This window comes from Sus scrofa, chromosome 2 (assembly GCF_054392235.1).
Source record: "Sus scrofa isolate SSC_HxYL_T2T_F1_AM1 chromosome 2, Sscrofa_HxYL_maternal_Yorkshire_Landrace_v2.0, whole genome shotgun sequence".
NCBI classification, from domain to species: Eukaryota; Metazoa; Chordata; class Mammalia; order Artiodactyla; family Suidae; genus Sus; species Sus scrofa.
In genome coordinates, this window is record NC_139384.1 from 145039182 (window position 1) to 145057911 (window position 18730).

At 52.0% G+C, this 18730-nt stretch overlaps 2 protein-coding genes across 8 annotated transcripts in view; both read right to left on the reverse strand.

The window, feature by feature from the left end:
• P4HA2 (prolyl 4-hydroxylase subunit alpha 2) overlaps window positions 1-18730 on the reverse strand; it is a 91734-nt gene that overhangs the window by 15303 nt on the left and 57701 nt on the right. For 4 of the 7 annotated variants that reach the window (XM_085014543.1, XM_085014545.1, XM_085014542.1 and 1 more), the window contains exons 3-6: window positions 6241-6340; window positions 5538-5634; window positions 5099-5250; window positions 2312-2449 (exon numbers count right to left, since the gene is read on the reverse strand). In XM_085014543.1, coding sequence (XP_084870669.1) covers window positions 2312-2449; window positions 5099-5250; window positions 5538-5634; window positions 6241-6322 — 469 coding nt within the window. In that variant the 5' untranslated portion in view covers window positions 6323-6340. Of the gene's footprint in view, window positions 1-2311; window positions 2450-5098; window positions 5251-5537; window positions 5635-6240; window positions 6341-15548; window positions 15613-18730 lie in introns of those variants that run through there. The other 3 variants (XR_014838766.1, XM_085014541.1, XM_021085440.2) reach the window with 1 other exon arrangement.
• LOC146405747 (uncharacterized) lies at window positions 10155-16754 on the reverse strand. Its single transcript, XM_085011733.1, has 3 exons — window positions 16020-16754; window positions 11659-15716; window positions 10155-11592 (listed from the first exon to the last, which is right to left on the reverse strand). Exons 1-2 carry the CDS (start codon window positions 16752-16754, stop codon window positions 15705-15707), a joined length of 747 nt encoding a protein of 248 aa, XP_084867859.1. The 3' UTR covers window positions 10155-11592; window positions 11659-15704.

Genomic DNA, 18730 nt, shown 5'->3' on the forward strand with positions numbered 1-18730 from the left:
TCTGTAAAGTGACTATGAAGACAGTTTCAAGTCAAAAAAGGAGATGTGGTGTGGAAGCTACGGAGAGAGGCAGGGTTTAGGCTGTGACCCTCCCTGGAAAGCAGAGTCTCCCTACAACCCCGTTAACAGCAACCCAGGCACAGCTGAGCTGACATGAAAGAGCTGTCTCAGAGTGGGCTCATTTTGCGTCATGTCTAAGACGTTCGGAATGAAAACCTCTGCTGTAACAGGTTGGCTGCTTCAGAGGCCAGGGGTTGCCTGCCCAGATGGCTCAGGAATAGACAATGTGGGACAGGAAATTGAGGAGAGTAAACACCAGATAAAGTTAGTCGGCAGATCAAAGTTTGGGAGGTTCCTTGAGTCCCTTTTCACTCTCCAGGGACCTCCACAGATCTCTGGCTCTATAGGCCAAGGAATGCACACTGATGGGAGGCAATACAACCCAAGTGAGTGAGCTGAACAAAGCAGGGTCTGCATAAGCCTCACTATGGCACCCAAGAGCTGTGTGACTACGGACAAGTTAACTTAGCCTCTCTGATCCTTAGTCCCTTATCTCTAAACAGAGATAACACCATCAATTTAAAGAATTTGTGCCAAGAATTCAACAAGATGACATATGAAAATGTCTTCCATGAATCCCCAGAGTAGTAATAACCAGTAGCTATTATCAGCATGTCTCACAGATGCCAGGCATGTCAAGAATGGCTCCCAGACACTCTGCATCCTTCCCAGGAGCTGCCTCGAAATCCCTGGAGAGTTGCCAGCTGAGCTGAGTGCTGAAGAGCGACCACTCACGAAACTCAGCAGAGGTTGAAAAGGTATTCCTGCAGAGGTGATGGGATTAAAAAAGAGCTGAGCAGTGGGGGAGCCTAGCACAACGGACAAGGAGGCAGGGGGTCTGCCCTGCAGGACGTTAAAGACCACACATTAAGAGGAATTTGGGTTTAGCCCCCTAAGTTAAGCACTGTGTTCAGGAACTCATGTAAAAAGATATGTACTCAAGACCACACGGAGGATGATTTTAAAGAGTGACCTGGAGGTACACAACAGGTCAGAACAATTATTTCAATAGCCTAGATGAGAAAGAAGCAACCGTGAGGCTGGAGTGAGGGCCTCCAAGGGCAGAAGACATTTTAGGAGGTAGAATCCACAGGGCAGCCAGTGGATAGAGAGCTTTCTGCTAACATCAGGAGGAAGGATAGCAGACAGTTCAAAATGGGATGAAGATTTCAGTTCGGGATGTATGAATTTTAAGGAGCCAATGGGACATCCAAGTAGAGATGTCCCCCGGATTTGTCTGCACCGGCTGGATGCTCAGCAGGCAAGCCTTGACAGGGAACCCAGACCTGGATGTCATCCATGCTCACGAGACACCTCAAGTGACAGAACTGGCAGGGCTCACCTGGAGGAGGTGCTTGGGGAGACACAAGGAAGGATGGCCTCCCCCCCCCCCACTGCCCCTCTAGGACATGCATACACATGTTCACTGAATGTCAAAGGTCAGTGCCTGGCTGTGGCTCCCTCTCCCCACCAATCATTCTCCCAGCCACAGGCTGAATGGATCTCACAGGTGTCCCTCTGGCCTAGCGGCCTGGCTTGCTCCAAAACCTGACGGAGTGAGGATTAAGGAAGTCTATACTCCTTCCTGCTGGCTCACTCAACTCCTCAGTACCAAGGCTCCAGACTTTGACCAGCCAACAGCACAGTGCCTCCCTCCCCCACACGCTGTGATTCCCTCTGCTGTCCTGTGGGTGAGGCAGCTTCCAAGGTCTAATGGAGTCTAACTGGATCCCTGGGTTTACTGGCCTTTAAGAGCCAGTAAATATGTCTTCTTATACACAGACTGAAGCAGTCAGTTGAATTGAAAAGGGGCCTATATGGAGTTCCCATTGTGATGCAACAGTAACAAACCCGACTAGTATCCACGAGGACATAATTCAATCCCCGGCCTCGCTCAGTGGGTTAAGGATCCAGCGTTGCTGTGAGCTGTGGTGTAGGCCAGCAGCTACAGCTCCAATTAAACCCCTAGCCTGGGAACTTCCATACGCTGTGGGTGTGGTCCTAAAAAAAAAAAAAAAAAGAGAGAGAGAAAGAAAGAGCGGGGCCTGTGAAAAACTAAGAGAGGCGAATTCTCGCTGTGGTGCAATGAGATTGGTAGTGTCTCTGCAGCGCTGGTTTGACCCCCAGCCTGGCCGGCGGGTTAAAGATCCAGAGGTGTAGCCACAGCTGTGGCATAGGTCAGCAGGGCAGCCAAAACGGGGGTGGGGGGGTGGGGGGAGAAGGTACCAAAGGAGAAACACCTGGAAGCTACCTGGAAGATCCCCTCTGGAAATCGTGTCTGGGTCCAGTTTGTATGTGTCCTGAAGTCTCATCAAGGCCTTGGCAGCTCCCGCTTCATCCTCATCAGTGGGGAAGAACTGTCGCTGCACTGACAGGTTGGCAATAAAACCTTCCAAAGGAGAGAGAGAACAAAAGATGACCCTTCCCTGATCCATGGGCAGAGTTTACCTGGGACCAGACAGGGGCCCACTGGAGGGTCTCTGGCTAGTGCAATGTCTCTGACTCTTCCTTCAAAGGCTGCTCCCCTTCCTCCAGGAAGCCCTCCCTGGTGGCTCCAATCCAGGAAGACCTCTCCTTTCTTACTCCCCACTGTACCAATTGCCAGTGCTGCTCATTTGGAACTAACCAGAATGGGCTCCTCACACTAACATGTGGCCATCTGAGAGTCTTGGCTACAAAGCACTCAATCAGATTGAGTGACAATAAAAGGGACAGAGGACAGTGAGGGTAACTGACAGGGATACAGGCGCAAACTCAGGGAGGACTTGATGAACACTCAGTGAAAATGAGTCACATGGAACACCTAGATCCACGATTACTGGGCTGGTCAGGTAATCACAGAGTCCCAGCCCATATTTCAGGGTGAAGAGCCCCAGGGACCGAGGCGGCCAAGTCAGAAAGCCCAGCTGGTCACTCATTACTGGCCAATGGATCTTATCATACAGACAGCTGATGACGACCAGAAGTGTCCTGGAAGTGTCTGGAACTGTCTCCACCCCCAGACTAGGGACTAGAGGACCATCTGACCAGGCCGAGTATTGAGCTGGGACTGCACAAGCCTGGCATGGTCCCACACTGGACTTTACTCTGCTTTCTAGGGTCCTCCCACCACTCAGACCTGCAATGAGCTCAGGGCAGGAATGACCCGATTGCAGTGCTCAAGACCACAGCCTGGAGCCTGGGAGAGCCCCAACAAAAGCAGTATCCAAGGAAGCTGTTCTGGGACTCCAAGCACTAGCTGTAAAGCAAGACAGGCACCTCCTGCAACCTGAGGAACTCTGGGGTGGGTGGGGTGGAGAGCAGGCCCTCCCGTGCTGATTCAGGGGCTTCAGGTGTGCTCGTGAGCTGAGAAATGAAAGGGGAACTAATTCTAAGGCCATTTCTCCTCTGGCCTCTTTCCCAGAGCAGCAACATCCACAACCACCAACTCTTACGACCTCAGGCTCACTCACCCACTTCCAGCCAGGCCTGGGGACTGAGAGACTGAGACACTGCAACCCTGTCTTCCTCATGGCTGCATGGTCAGGGACTCTAAGGGTTTACAGTCCAGGGGGGGAAATGCTTCCAGAAAAAGCCACAATGCCAGCATGTCTCCCTGCCTCCTCCCTCCCCATTTCAGGGGCAGGAACTCTGAAAAGCAAGAGGTGAAAACAACCGATTGCTCTCCGGGGCGGTCCTCTCTCCCTCCGAGTAATTATAAGGTTTTCCAAAGAAACCAGATGTTGACGGAGGGGGCTGGGAAGGAAGAACAAGACTGGAGAGCAGGCGATCATCTGGACAGGCTTCTTCTCCCACACTGCAGGCAGAACAGCCAGTTCTGAGCCATGGGCTCAGGCTGGAAGACAGGGCTCTGGCAAAGGCAGCCAAGGCTTCTGGAGGCAGTGAGTTCACTGGGCACAGCTCCAGCCCGGCTGAGCTCACCAATTCCTTCCCAGAGGCCACCCTGCTCCCAGCCAAGCCCAGCCCACGCTAGCCACATGGGCTAAAATGCCTCAGCCAGAGAGACCACTAGGCTGAAGTTAATCAGCACTTCCAACTCAGGGAGAAGAGGCAGCGAGTCCAGGGGAGCTGGGCCCAAGGCTGGAATCAGGAGGGCCCACCTCCAGGCCTGCCACACCATCTCCTGCTGACTGGAAAATAGTCGACCATAGAAAGTCCTACCACAGTTAAAGCCCCAAGCACAGCTGAAGTTTTTTTTAAAAAAAAAAAAAGAAAAAAAAAAAAAAAGTCATCCTCTGACCTGCAAATACTACTTTCAGGAATTTATCATAACAAAATAATCAGAAATGGGCACAAAGATATGTGTAATATTGCTGATAATTTAGAAACAATTCCATGTCCGCTGACCTTACCAGTTTTACACTACATCAGTAATGATATAATACTGTCCAGCTATTAAAATCAGGTCGCAGAAGAACATTTAAACGACATGTAGAGAAGTTGAAAAATTCATGAAAACAGAATATGCTTACATCACAAATCTACTAATAGATACATTTTATTTCAAAAAGATACGAATGATAATGAATTCAGATGAGGCCCATGCTCCCCAGCTTGCACTGGCCGACCCCTCAGGCCACTCAACTCACTTTTGTCCATTCACATGGTCCCTCGCAGCAAGTGAGTTTGCATCCCCTGGTACACAGGCATGGTCCGTTTTTTCAAATGTATATAGCAAGTGTAAAAAGACTAGAATTATAACAGCAATGATCACTAGGCAAGTGGAGTAAGATTTGTAGTTTTCTTACATGACTGCTTCAGTATTTTCCAACTTCTCTATAAAAATGTATTTCTAAAGCATAGCTAGAAAAGAGTCACCACCAAAAAAGTGGTGCAAACACTGGGAAAAGGCAAGAACTGACTATGATTATATGCTGAAATCAAGGACAGCCAACTGCCAGGTCCCCGTAGAGAAGAGAGAGCCATGGGACCGGCAGGCTCCACGTTCACACAGCGCACATGTCCCTCAATGTCCCCACCCAGCACAGGCTCAGACCCCACACTCCCCAGGCGTGAGCACCTGCTCACTGTCCCCCACCTGCAGCCGAGTCCTGCAGGACAAGGTCCTCCAGCACAGGCCAGTCTGTGTTCAGCCGCTTCACCAGTTTATAGGCATTCACAGGGTGGGCCAGGTAGCCCTCAGGGTCAGCAGCTGACTGGCTGGTCAGGGCTTCCATTTTGCTGGCCCAGCTGTGGAACCAGAGAAAAAGGAAAATTAATATACCTACTCACATGGTTCTTGACCTGGGAAAATTTCCCTGTTGAGATTTAAGGAATCTCTACCTAGAAAGAAAAAAGCAGTGAGTCCTCAGCCCAAGTACTTGGCCACTCTGGGGACCAGCAGGAAGTAACCTCCAGGCCAGCCCCACACTGCCCCCTCAAGGGCTTCCTCTTACAGGCACCCTGGATGGGTCCCTGGGGGGAGGGGGCGGGAGGACTGGCTCAGGGTGGGAACGGGGACATAGGACATCGGACACCTCTTAATCTTGGAGAGCTTGGCTTCCTCCACCAGGATGTATTCCTTTAGGGACTGTACCAGGTCCTTCTCTGCATAAATCAGGTCTGTCATGTGCCCTGTACAGGAGAGAAGAAAGGGCCAGTAAGAAATGGACGAGGGATCGCCAGCTCCCATGTCTGCAGCACATGATGGCAGCACAGAGGCAAGTCCTCTGGGTCTAGCGCATGTCAGCTCTCTTGGGATCATGGGAACCTAGAATTAAAGGGGGCCTAGGCATGGATGTGATCCTGGCTCCCCAGCTTCAGTAAGATAGGCAGAGGCTCCAAAGGGATGTTGAGTTAAATGGTCTGGGGACACCCTACAGAAAGAACCCCAAATCTCACTCTCCCACCCAAGCTGAATCATATCACTGAGACATGGACATCCTGGGGGTTTCTCTGCCCAGAACCACTCTATGGTCCAGGAACAACATGGGCAGAAATGCCAGGCAGCCCAGAAGCCGCCTGCACTTCCCAGGAAGGAGGCCCAGGTGAGACAGCTGGCTCCCAGGAAGGATATCCAGGTCGTCGGGGCTCAGAGAGGGAAAGAGCAGCTCTGCCAGCCCTACTCTCCCCTGATCTGGTCAGAACAAGTGGATGAAGCCCTCCCACCCTGAATGAGAACCGATCCCCTGGCACGTGAGCCAAGGATCACCTCTAGACAAGAGTCGTGTTGGCACATACCAATAGAAGTGAAGAATTCAGCCTGCACACAGTTCAGGACACCAAACCAGGCCACCAGCAACATGGACACCTGGAGTTTCATGGTTACAGAGGGCAGTATCTGCAAGGAATTCAGTGATAGTAGTCAGTGGATCAACAATGGTAGCAAGCAACTTGGGTAAAGATACACAGAAACATCTGCACATATGTACACACATTCAAACACTCCAAAATCCTGACCTAGCACACAGAAGTTAAGAAGGATATTCAGGATCACCAGTGGAAAAACACCAGGTTGTAGAACCAGTGATATGTGCTTAATTCTGTTCCCTGCTCTGGAAGGTCAGGTGCCGCTGGGAGAGACTCTGCCCTCTCAAATTCTGGTAGCCACCAATAACAGATGAAGGCTGAAATCTAGAGGGGGGACAGTCACTTCTGGCTCTAACAGCCTGTCAGTCTGAGATCCTGGCCCACCTCTTCTCATTTCACAGACGAGCTGCTCCTCTGTTTCTGTCTTTCCATCCAACTCATGTGCCAGGTGCTGGGACCCACACATAACACGCAGTCCCCGCCCACGAGAAGACTGAAAGCACAGGAGAGACAACGACAAAGAGAACTTGACACAGAGGCTCCAGGGGACCCACACTCAAAATAAGGTGTACAGCAGACGGTCGGCCAGAAGCAAAGTCAAAGCGCTCCCTGCCCGTCTGCAGGCGGCCACAGCGAGAGCATTGGGGAGCGGGCACTCCGGGCAGACACTCTGTTTCCAGTAGTAAGGCTCCGTGGAAGGTACTGTCCTCACAGTGAGTCATCATTCACAAATATTTACTGAAGACCCACAGAAGCCAGGCACGGAGCTAGGCACTCAGAATACAAAAATGAATAAGCCACCCAGGGCCAAAACCTTAGGCTGGGCTGGGCTGCTGACATGAGCAAGAAACCAGCTGCTGTCTTCTTATCAGCCTAGAAATAGCCAGACCCAGCTCTGAAGGCAGCAGGCACATGGGACAAGGTCCACTGGCAGCGGACTCAGGTACACAATGGAAGCTTTGGACATCACCTCCCAGCTCAGCCACGCAGCCTGGAGCATGATGGAGGAACGGCAGCCACTGAGCCCCACTTCTGTCAGTCCCTCCTCTTCCTGCTCTACTTCAGCAAGCCCCAATGGAAATTAGGAAGAGAAAACAAAGAAAATAAAGGAAATACAAATGCTTTCCCTCTGAAATCTAAGCCGAACCTGAAAGAATTCTAAGCCTGAGCTTATGCCAGTTCATCAGTTTTTTGCCTGCCATGATTGATTAGACTCGCAGTCACACCCACAAGCCTCGCCCTTTCAGAAGAAATTCCAATCTACTGTGGTTCCTGGTTAGGCTCGGAGAAGCCCAACCACAACTCCCACCCACAAAGAAGTTCCTATATGAGGAAGAGGAGAGAACAGGTGAGTGTTCCCATTTGTTCATTCCCTGCCAAAGGTTTGCAGAGTGGACATGAGGCCCATCAGTGCCCCAGGTGTTAGGGGCCCAGAGATACGCAGGACAAGATCCTTCACCCCAGAACCTGCTGCAGGGTATGGAGTATGGGCTAAGGAAGCCATGAAAAAGTTAGGGCTGCAGAGGAGAGCAAGTCATTGAAAGAAGGTGAGCAGGCCCAGCCTAGTCCCAAGGTGGAGCCCAGGTCCTCTCTGTTCCAGCCATAAATCTGCTCCCAGGCCTCAGCATACTGCATTTCCACCCCAGGATTCCAGAAGGCCTCTCTTCCTGCTTACACAAGGCCTTTTCGCAGGAGGTAGTGTCTGTTCCTTGCATCTTAAGAGGCTTCATCAACTCAAAAGTGTACCTTCTATATGTGTATTGGGACGAGACAGTAAAAACAGGGAGTGTGGAGGCTCTATTCATGGACGATGAGGAATTAGCCATCTGTCCATCAAGCTGGGGAGGTGGAAGAGCAGGGCCCAGGCAGGAGACCAGACCAAACGTGGTTGGAAGTGGAGGGGTCCCAGCGTTTGTCCTCTGTTCCATCACCAGTTGCAGCGGCATGCCTCTCGAGAGATCAGGTAACAAATTTGAGGGAGAAGACTCTCTGCTCAAAATACCTTTCAAATCACCCTAGCAAGACTGTCTACGGTGTCTTAGAGCACTCAGGAAAAAGCAGCCAGGTTCCTTCATTACATGAATACCAGCTGTCATTTCTCTGGAATGTACTATCTGGCTTAGACTAGGTCTCTCCATGATTCCCGGCCTGGAAGCAGAGCCCCAAAGAATCAGAGAGGAGGTTCTGGAAAACGGCTTAGCAAGAGCCTGCAAAGTCCTGCTCTGATGGACCAGGGGGATGACAACTCTGCTGCCCAGAGAGCTGGGCACCACTGTACAGCTCCCAGACCACTACCATGAACACTGCCATGCCAGACAGGGTGCCCTGGAGCCCCACCCCATTTCTCCTAATCTTGAGCCTCTGAACACTAATTTTTATTAGGTGTACAAAAGCTCATCTAATCAGAATCAAGTTGGAAGGAGGCAGCCTTCAAGAAAGACTGTGTGGGAGTTCCTGCCATGGCTCAGCGGAAATGAACTTGACTAATATCCATGAGGATGCAGGTTCGAACTCTGGCCTCCCTCAATGGGTTGGGGACTTGGCATTGCTGTGAGCTGTGGTGTAGGTCACAGACTCAGCTTGGATCCTGTGTTTATGTGGCTGGGGCTGGGGCTGGCAGCTATGGCTCCAATTCAACCCCTAGCCTGAGGGTTTCCATATGCTGTGGGAGCAGCCCTAAAAAAAATAAAATAAAAAAGAAGGACTGTGTGCCACAGTGTGGGAAAAGCCAACTACCTACATGCCCCTCATCCCAGGTTATACCTATACCCAGAACTTGCTTAGAACAGATTGGGTGAGAGTATGTGTGCCTGTCCAGAGCCCCCGCCAGTGTCCACTGCTGCCAAAAGCCCTCCCAGGAACCCTCCGAAATCCATGGTGAATAGAAATGGGCAATGTCAAACCTCCTTTTATGAAAATAAAGTGGCACCGGGTCTGAGCAGAAAACCAACATTGCCTGGGAGTTCCCTAGCTCAGTGGTTAATGAACCAGACTAGGATCCAGAAGGATGAGGGTTCGATCCCTGGCCTTACTCAGTGAGTTAAGGATCCAGCGTTGCTGTGAGCTGTGCTGTAGGTCGCAGATACGGCTCAGATCCTGCATTGCTGTAGCTGTGGCGTAGGCCAGCGGCTGTAGCTCTGATTCGACTCCTAGCCTGGGAACCTCCATATGTCATGGGTATGGCCCTAAAAAGCAAAAAAAAAAAAAAAAGAAAAGAAAACCAACATCGAGTTTTATCTAAGCTGCATCTCAAGTTTAGAACAAATTCTGGCCCATATCAAGCACCTGACAATACATCACAGACTTGTTGAAGCCAGGAAACTATAACAGAAGATGCTACACTTCTTGCATAGACTGTATTGTTACAGATTGTATAAGAATGGATACTGTATGCTATTAACATGGAGAGAAGATCAAAGCATATTGTTTAAGTGCGAAAGGCAGACTCCCAGACAGTATGTACCCTATGGTTTCATTTTTTTTTTTTAATCTTTTTCTTCTCTTTTCTTTTTTTTTTTTAAAGCCACAACTGTGGCATATGCAAGTCCCCAGGCTAGGGGTCAAATTGGAACTGTAGCCGCCAGCCTACACCACAGCCACAGCAACACAAGATCTGAGCCACACATGTGACCTACTTCACAGCTCACAGCTGCACTGGATCCTTAACCCAGTAAGCGAGGCCAGGGATCGAACCTGCATCCTCATGGATACTAGTCCCCCACCACTGAGCCACGAGGGGATCTCCTGATTGCAGTTTTATAAGGAAAACATTTAATGTATGAAAATTTACAGAGCTGCATACATTTGTAAAGACTCATAAATCTAGCTGTATCTCGGTGAGATAGTTTTATTTTTCACTTTATGTGTACTTCTATTTCCTAATCTTCCCACAAGGAGCTCTATGGGAAATTTAAAATATATTTTATATATACTTAAAATGAAAAGAAAACAAAGCAGGCCCACTCAGAGACACTCCAAAGTGGCCCTGGCAGCCTGAGTTTGGACCCCCACGGGGAGGTCCTCCAAAGCCTGCCAACACTTCAGCGACAGTGATTCACTCACCAGGCAACCGACACTGTTTCTAAGCACAGGGCAATTCCAAGACATACGCTCAGAGGCCCCAACAAGCCTGCTCTTTGGAAAGGACGTTTACAACCTGGCCAAACGGCCAGGGAAAGATGTTTCCAGCTGTAAACCAGCAGCGTCCTTAACTTCTCCCCTTACCTCATCAGGCAGAAACCTCTGCCAAGCTTCCAGCTTCAACCCAAATGCAACAGCTTGAGTTTTAACAATGCATTTAACAGCCTAGAGACGGAACATGGATCTGGCCCGTATCAAGCACCTGACAAGTAAAACCTCACCACAGGCTTATTCAAGCCAGGAAACTATAACAGAAAATATTACATTTCTTGCATACAATGGATTGTTATGGATTGTATAAGAATGGATACCGTATGCATATTAACATGGAGAGAAGATCAAAGCATACTGTTTAAGTAAGAAAAGCAGGTTTGATGACAACAGGTCTTGCTCGGCTCTGAACAAGAGGCTGCCTGCCTTCTGTGTAGGGGCAAAATCTGCCTGAACAGGGCTTCCCCCGGTGGCCCTGCCTCCCAGTGGTGTAGCCAACTCTGGACAGCAGAACCAAGAGGACCTGCAGGCTCAACCTGGTAACAGCTGTACAGAGGCTCCAGGAGGCCCCACCACCTAAGCACATGGATGTCCAGTTAGGCCCACAAGCTGCTCAGTGGCACCCCAGGGAAGGATGGGAAACCTCTGGCCTCCTTTCCTGATGTCATGCCTCCGTCATCACCCTGCTTTGAGCCCCTCCTAATCCCCTCCTGCAGCCATACTGGCCCCTGCCTGCACTGGACTCTCATCTCACCTGGCCTCTCACTACCTTTCCTCTAAACCGCAGCCAGCACAGAATACTGCAGCCCCTTGTTTAGTCTCTCTCTCTGAGAACCCTCCAAAGGCTCTCCACTACCTTCAGGATAAAGCCCAAACTCCTTAACCCTAAGAGCCTTTCTGACTCTGTGTGACCTGGCCCTGCTGCCCTCTCCAGCCCCATTTCATGACTCCAGGTTTCGTAACTTCAACTACTACCTCACATGAAAAACATTCTCCTTCACTGAGAACCTAACAAAGTCTAGATGTTTGAGCATATCTCTCCTTACACAGCTGTCCCTCAGTATCCATGGGGAATTAGTTCCAGGAGACCCTGTGGATAGCAACAGCCAGGGATGCTCAAGTCCCTTACAGAAAAGGTGTAGTACAGTCAGCCTTCTGTATCCATAGGTTTCACGTCTGTGGATACAGAGGGCTGACTGTACTTTCTCTATCCGGTACTTGAACGTGCTGACTTGTATCTCCCACTTGGGTACCATCAAAACCACAGTGTCCTCTGCTTCAGTAACTAGGCAATGAAGTAGCGGAAAAGGCTGTAAAAATTGACATGCAAAAGCCAGATGGGGTTTTCAACCACAGTCTTGGCAAAGAGTTAGAGTCCAGGTGAGACTAACTCATAAGGAACTACAAAGAGGTCTAAATCCACACGCCACTCTACTGGAGACATCTGACGGACTGCCTTGCAGTCTCCTGCCCTCATTGGTCTCCCAGACCCTGGGCCACTTGCTCTGCCTCCGACCCAGTGAAAAAGACTGTAAAGACCCAAATCTCTGGTTCTCCCACTCTTTCCAAACTCCAACGAAGTGCCACACTGGCCTCCCAGGGGCTGCTGGAGGGCCTTGGGAGTGCAACTGATGAGTGAGCATGGGGGATTTCACTCCTCATGATGCCACTGTGACTGATGAAGGACAAAGACAACAGGACGTCAGCAGGTAAATTCCCTCCCCAGGCCTCCACCGAGAAACTGTTCTGCAGCAGGAGTCTCTACAGAGCTTGTTCAGAGATGTCCTGCATGGCTGAGCAACTAGCACATCTCTGCAGAGACGGGGCAGCTTGCTAAAGCACCACCTTGTATTTGCTTCCCCTCCTTCTCCGCCTCGATTTTCTTTTCCCTTACCCCTGCTGCCAGGTAACCACACTTTCCAACAAAGCATTAAGTACTTAAGCTTTGCCTTGGGCTCTGTTCTCCGGGAACAAGGCTAAGAAAACCACTATTCATGTTTCCAAAAGTCTTTCATTTCTATTAACTAATCCTCACCAAAACCTTGTAAACTAGATAGTCATCTTTATTACTGATATAGATCTATAAGCTGGATAACTGAAGCTGAGAGAGGGTTTCCTGAACACTGGACATGATATAGCAAATTAATGGCTGAGCCCAGACTCAAACCGAAAGCATACTGTCCACTAGATATTGCTGCCTTCAATCCTACTCAGTAACATCTGCTATCTTAGAGCACAAGACCCTCCCAAAAGGAGGAGCCACACTTAGCCATGGCAGAGCAGGCCTTCCCAGGCCAAGGACTTGATTGTGCTTCAGCAGCCTCAATACATCCCTGGCAGGATTCCACAGAAAGCACACAGCAACATGGACCCACAGGACAGGAATATGGTGCCTAGAGTTCAAGCGAGCAGTTACCACTGCTCCAGGCACCACAGCACTCAACAATGACCAAGTGGCCCAGCTCAGGGCAAGGCATTATAGTCCAGTAGGGAGGCATCCAGCCCTAGACATCCTCAGAGTTAGACTCAGCTCCACAATCACTTTCCGGCTTTGGAACCTCAGACAAGTGACAGGGTCTCTTTGAGTCTCAGTTTTCCCATCATATAATATTAGGACCTACATCTGATGGGGCTGTTTAGAGGATTGAATGGGATGACCGATGTCAGAGGGCAGCCCAGCACCAGGCACAATCTATACCAGTCAACAGCACCAAGAGTACGAGAGGAACAGCAAGAGATCAGAAGCAGCCAGCTGGCCAGATGATCCCTGGAGAGGAAGAAAGTCTAATCTAGAGGACCATGAAGATGAAAACAAGGCAGAAATTGGGCAATCTCTATGTCCTAGCAGTGCTAAAAGAGAGGCAAGATTAATTCAGGAGAGAGCGGAGTCAGGCATAATGCAGCACATCGACCACCAGGGAATAACACTGGCTCTAACGCGCACCAAGGAAAGTTCTCCGGCAAAAACAGGTGACTGGCTCAATACTCTAGAATCTCATGTATTTCTACGACCTGCCCACTCCGCGTTTCTATGAGTACCAGGCCACAGGATGATGACCACACCCTGGGCCCTCAGGAATGCAAGGCACAGAGCAGGCTACACTCTAGCAAGCATTTCCTGGAAGGTCTAGAGCAGATGCTGATCTGTGATCAGGCTCACATCCTATTTGAGCTGGAGAACTCATTACCCAGACATTGACTCTCTACCCTGTAATGAGACCATTTAAACAAACACTCTTCTAGGCCTCCAAGAAGTCTAATTCAGACTCCTCCTCACTCCCCTCCATTCTTTCTGCGAATAAAAACTCCATCCATCATTCCACATCCTGAGCTCAAATCCCAGAGACCTCAGGAGCCACGGGACCTCTGTGCTCAAGGACAGGCTGATGTCCCACCCTGGTGCACTTCAAAAGTCCAAATTGCTAGCTTTGAACAACTTACTCAAAGTTTAATTCTCGCTCCAGCACCCTGTCGGGCTTGCCTGTGCTTGCATCACAGCATTTCCTGCCAATTTCCATCTGCATAGAATTAAACCCTTGACAGATCCCAGAAGCCAGGGACACACCCACCACCCCAATGCACACTATCAGCCAGCGTGGCCACTCACTGGCCAAGGTCTTGTGTCCAGCCTCAGAACCACCCTCCCACCCCACCCCCACCCCACACCCCACTGCAAGGATGTGGCAGGGCAGAATCAAAAAGGGAGGTTCTCTCAGGAAATAAGCAGAACCCAGATTCCCTCACCCGACTCATTCCTCAGGGCAGCACCCACACAGTCTTTCCTGAGAAGCATCCATGCTCTGAGTGCCTCCCTGGCATGTGACCAGCCGCAAGCACGAAGAAGCAATCTCAGAGAGATTATGAGCTACCTACAGGCATGGAGAGTACTATCGCTACTGCCTCCTCTCCCTCCTCCCTCATTCCAGCCCCAGGCAGCCTCTAAGGAGACGCCTAGCCTAGACTCTTAAGCAGAAGCCTATTCAAGGAATGAACGGAAATTGGCTGTGGCCAGGTTAAACCAGGGTCAAAGTAGGCACTCTCCCAGGCAGGCCATTTCAGAGTCTATCACAAGACAGACTGGACAGGGGAGAAGGGTCTATCCCAAGCCACAGACAATGCTTAGTAGCCACCACGTCTGCCTGCTGAGCTCTCAGAGAACTAGGGTGGCCCCGTGTGATGGCATCTCTGGGATGAGGCCCCCAGCCAACTCACTCCATTCTTGCTACGTGGCTCCTTGGCTGGGCCCCACAGTGGACGGGTTGGCTGTCAGCAAATGAGGCCCCAAAAGAAAAGCGTTCAGAGCCCAAACATCTTACATGTTAGAAGTGAAAAGAAAGGCTGGCCCTTGAGAACCAGAACCAAAGTAAGAAACTGCTCCCTGGACACTTCAGGGGGAGCTTAAGCACAAGCCAAAGGCAATCTTGGTTTATCTAACAGAGAACTCAAGTGTGCTATGAGCTGAGAAGACGACATAGCTTATAAAACCACTCTATAAATTCTTAGGTGGACAGTGGATCTCTGTGAAATCAAGGACACTTATCTGAATGCCCTAAATGACAAGCCCTTGCTCTCAGGGGCAGGATATCCCACAAAAAGGTTGAGGTTGTTGAGCCTCAGATGGTTTACATCAAGCAGCACAAGCCTGAGGTGTCACTCCGCAATACAAGACACCATTTCTCAGCCTGGGGAGGGGCGCTGATGTTGTTCTGCACCATCTGAAAGGGGTCAGATTAGAGAAGAGAGACCAGGAGCCTCTGTCTTGCAGTGGGAAGTGCCCTGATCTACGCCGATGCAGCAAGGATTCACCGAGCACCCTCTACATACAGGGCACAATACTAGGCACTGACCTCTCACTTGAAGCTCTCTGGACAGGGTCCATGGGAGTTACGCCCTAAAACATCCCTTCCCCATCAGCCTGCTTCCCCTGGAGTGCCCAGGTCTTCCTCCACTCACACAAGCTGTTTCTCCGTCTGGGTTACCCTCTCTTCAGCCTTCATTTGACCACTTTAGCTCATGGGTCACCTCCTCCAGGAAGCCCACTAGCCTGAAGCAACCTGTGCTCTACCAAGTACTCACAGTCCAGTGCTCCCTCCCGGCACAGCACTCACCACACTGCCCTGGGCCTGGACTTCCCTGGTCTTCCAGTCCGCTGCCCCACTGGGCTAGCAACTCCTTGCAGTTTCTGACACACACAGGGGTCCGTTTGTTGAATTAGTTAACTAGTTACAAGTCGCCGCGGCTGCTGAGGCAAAACCACGCAGGTTCTAAAAGGATGTCTGGAGGAGAAAGAAAAAAAAAAAAACTCTCTCATCCAATAGCCTGTGTTAATGGGCACCAAGCTGGACTCCGGAGGCCAGGGCCACAGACTCCCAGGCTTCTGAAGGGAGACATGCGGATCTCACTAACCCTAAGCAGTCGCCCAAGGCCTGCCCGGCGCCCCTGCCTCCGCCTCCAACCTCGGGCAGCCCTCGGGCCAGGCCGCCCCTTCCCTTCCCGGGAGCCTGACCAGCAGGGCGGCCAAGCTCCCCGCCCGGCCCGGCCCGGGCGACCCAGGGACCGGCAGGAAGGGCGCTGCTGACCTCACTACCCCGAGCTCGGGAAGGGGACGCGGCGGCGGGACAGGAACCCACACGGGGGTAGAAACAGGGCGGAGGGCGCGGGGTTGCGGCCCGGGCAGCACGGCGAGGGGCGCGACCCCCAACTCCAAGCCCGTGGGGGCAGAAGGTTCGGCCCGGCGACCTCTGCCTGCGCCCGAGCTCGGCGGCGGACCTGGCGGCCGGGCGGGCTGGACGCTCACCGGGACACGCGCCGCTCTCGGCGTTTCCAGAACCTCCCGCGGCGGCACCCAGCCCGCTCGGCGCCGCCTCCCGCCGCCGCCCCGCCTCCCGCCGCGGCCGGGCTCCGCCCGCTTGAGCCGCTGCCACGTCCCCACCTCCTGCCCCCCGCCCGCCCGGCCCCCGGCTCCGCGCCCCGACAGCCTCGGCCGGGAGTCGCCACCGCCAGCGACCCCCGGGAAGGCTCAGGCCGCCCGACTGCGCGGGAGCCAGGAGAGAGCCTTGGGCCAGGCGGGACCGGCCGCCCGCGCCCTTCATGCCGCCCGCCGCTCGCCGCACGTACGAGGCGCCCGCCTCCCCTTGCAGCTCCTCCTTTGGGACTCCGCCCGTCCGCCTCCCCCGCCCCTGGGCGCCTGGAGAGGGGCCCACGACCCGATCCCGGCGCCGCCAGATGCCGGCGGACTCCCCTGGCCCCAGCCCATGCCCATTTCCTCCCGGGTCCTGCGCTACCCACACGGGCCCCTCCCGCCCCCTCCCCATCTTTACCACCAGCGGGTTACGTCCCCCGGCCCAGGAGCTAGATCATCAGGGAAGGGGAGAGTGGAGAGGGCCTTTAGAACCTAAGGACCTGGGATCCTTCCCCAGGGCCAAGCCCTCAAAGAGACTCAGACTCCCCCCAAGCTCCTGGGTCAGGCAGGTATGTCTGAGGGAACGGGTCGGTGAGAAGGGAGCCCTTAAAAGATTGAGGGGTTGGGGATGGGGAGCACATGGGCGCCAATCTTTGTTTTGCCCAAGCCCTTCTGTACACTACGGGCCCCAAAACAGTAGATAGCTCACTCAGGCAGTTCCGTCTGGGAAGGAATGAAGGCAGGGATGCTGCAAACCTCAGCCTGAGCTAGAGGCTGAGGCCCGCCAAGCAGATTCCCACGCCTGCTCTGTGAACCTTCCTGGTCATGAATGAGGGGAAACACGGTCTGAGAATCTCATCAGGGAGCAAGCCCAGAGTGGGAGGTGCCCAGCCTCCGCCCAGGCCCGTGTGGGGATATTCCCTGTGGCACACTGTCCAGGCTGGCAGCCCAGACTGGAGACGGCACGAGCTCATGCAGAAATACACACAACACAGGTAAAACACGGAATGAGCCACTGTTCGGCCTTCCTCAGCCACCAACTGACCTCCCGAGAGCTCAACTACAACCAAACGGAAACCTTTCTGCATCTACGACGTCCTGTGAGGCCATAGGAGCCTCCTCTGTCTGCCAGCTCCTTCCAACCTCTTCCTCTTCGCAGGACCTTGACCTGTGAATCATCCCTTCCCACTCTTGAACATTCTACCTCCTCTCAAATGGAGCCATCCTTTGACCTATAAATATGTTCAGGCCTCTACTATGGAAACAAAATCCTCATTCCACCCCGAAAGGGTGGTCTGTCCTGACCTCTCTCCCAGCCCTCAGGCCCCCGAGCTCCAGACTCATGTAACTGGCTCCTGAGAGTCTGGGCTCCACCGAATGTCCACAGGCACCTCAATCACAGCATACTGAGTTCATACTCTCTCCCCTTCCATTCGTCCACACCTCCCATATTCCCTGCTTCACTGAGGGAGCCAAGCACTAGTTTCCTAAACAGAAGCTCTTCCATTTACCTCCAGAACCCAGCCTTCCATCTCCAGCATCCATTTGTTTCTACCATCTAATTCTCTTTCTCTCTCTCTCTCTCTTTTTTTTTTTTTTTTTTTTTTGTATTTTTCCTAGGATTGCTCCCACGGCATATGGAGGTTCCCAGGATAGGGGTCTAATCAGAGCTGTAGCCATCGGCCTACGCCAGAGCCAAAGCAACACAGGATGCGAGCCACGTCTTCGACGTACACCACAGCTCACAGCAACGCCGATCCATACCCCACTGAACAAGGCCAGGGATCGAACCCGCAACCTCATCGTTCCTAGTTGGATTCGTTAACCACTGAGCCATGACGAGAACTCCTCTAATTCTCTTCCTAATCCACCCATTTCTCTTCATCATCTGTCACTCAAATGATTGCAAGTTCCCTGGCTGGCGAACCTGCTCCCTTCTTATTTCCTTCTGTCTCCTGTCTACACTGCAGCCACAGCTACCTCTTCAAAATCTAGATCTGAACCCATCACCCTCAGCTTAGTAAAGTGAATTGCTCTTAAGAAAAATCCTGAAAGTGGTTGAAGGCCCCACATGGTTTGGCCCCCACTCACTTCTCTCACCACATTGACCTTCCTCCAGACCTTCTAACTACCCATTCTTCCTCCTCATGCCACTCCTGGGCCTTTGCACACACTCTTCTGCCTGTCTAGAAAAATCTCCTTCCCTACCAATAAAATGCTTCAGATTCTCCCAGAGGGATTTTCTTCACTGGCCTGACCAGGTCAAAACCACCTATAACAGCCTCTCATGCCCTACATGCTGTGTGGCAGTTGATACAGTTGAATGGTGGTTTGATTAATGTCAGCCCCCTCCACCTCCCATCTGGCCCGGGAGCTCCACGGGTATGT

What these genes read in the sequence shown, in the direction of transcription:
- LOC146405747 (XM_085011733.1), bottom strand. Translation starts at nt 16,754, where the DNA reads ATGGGGAGGGGGCGGGAGGGGCCCGTGTGGGTAGCGCAGGACCCGGGA.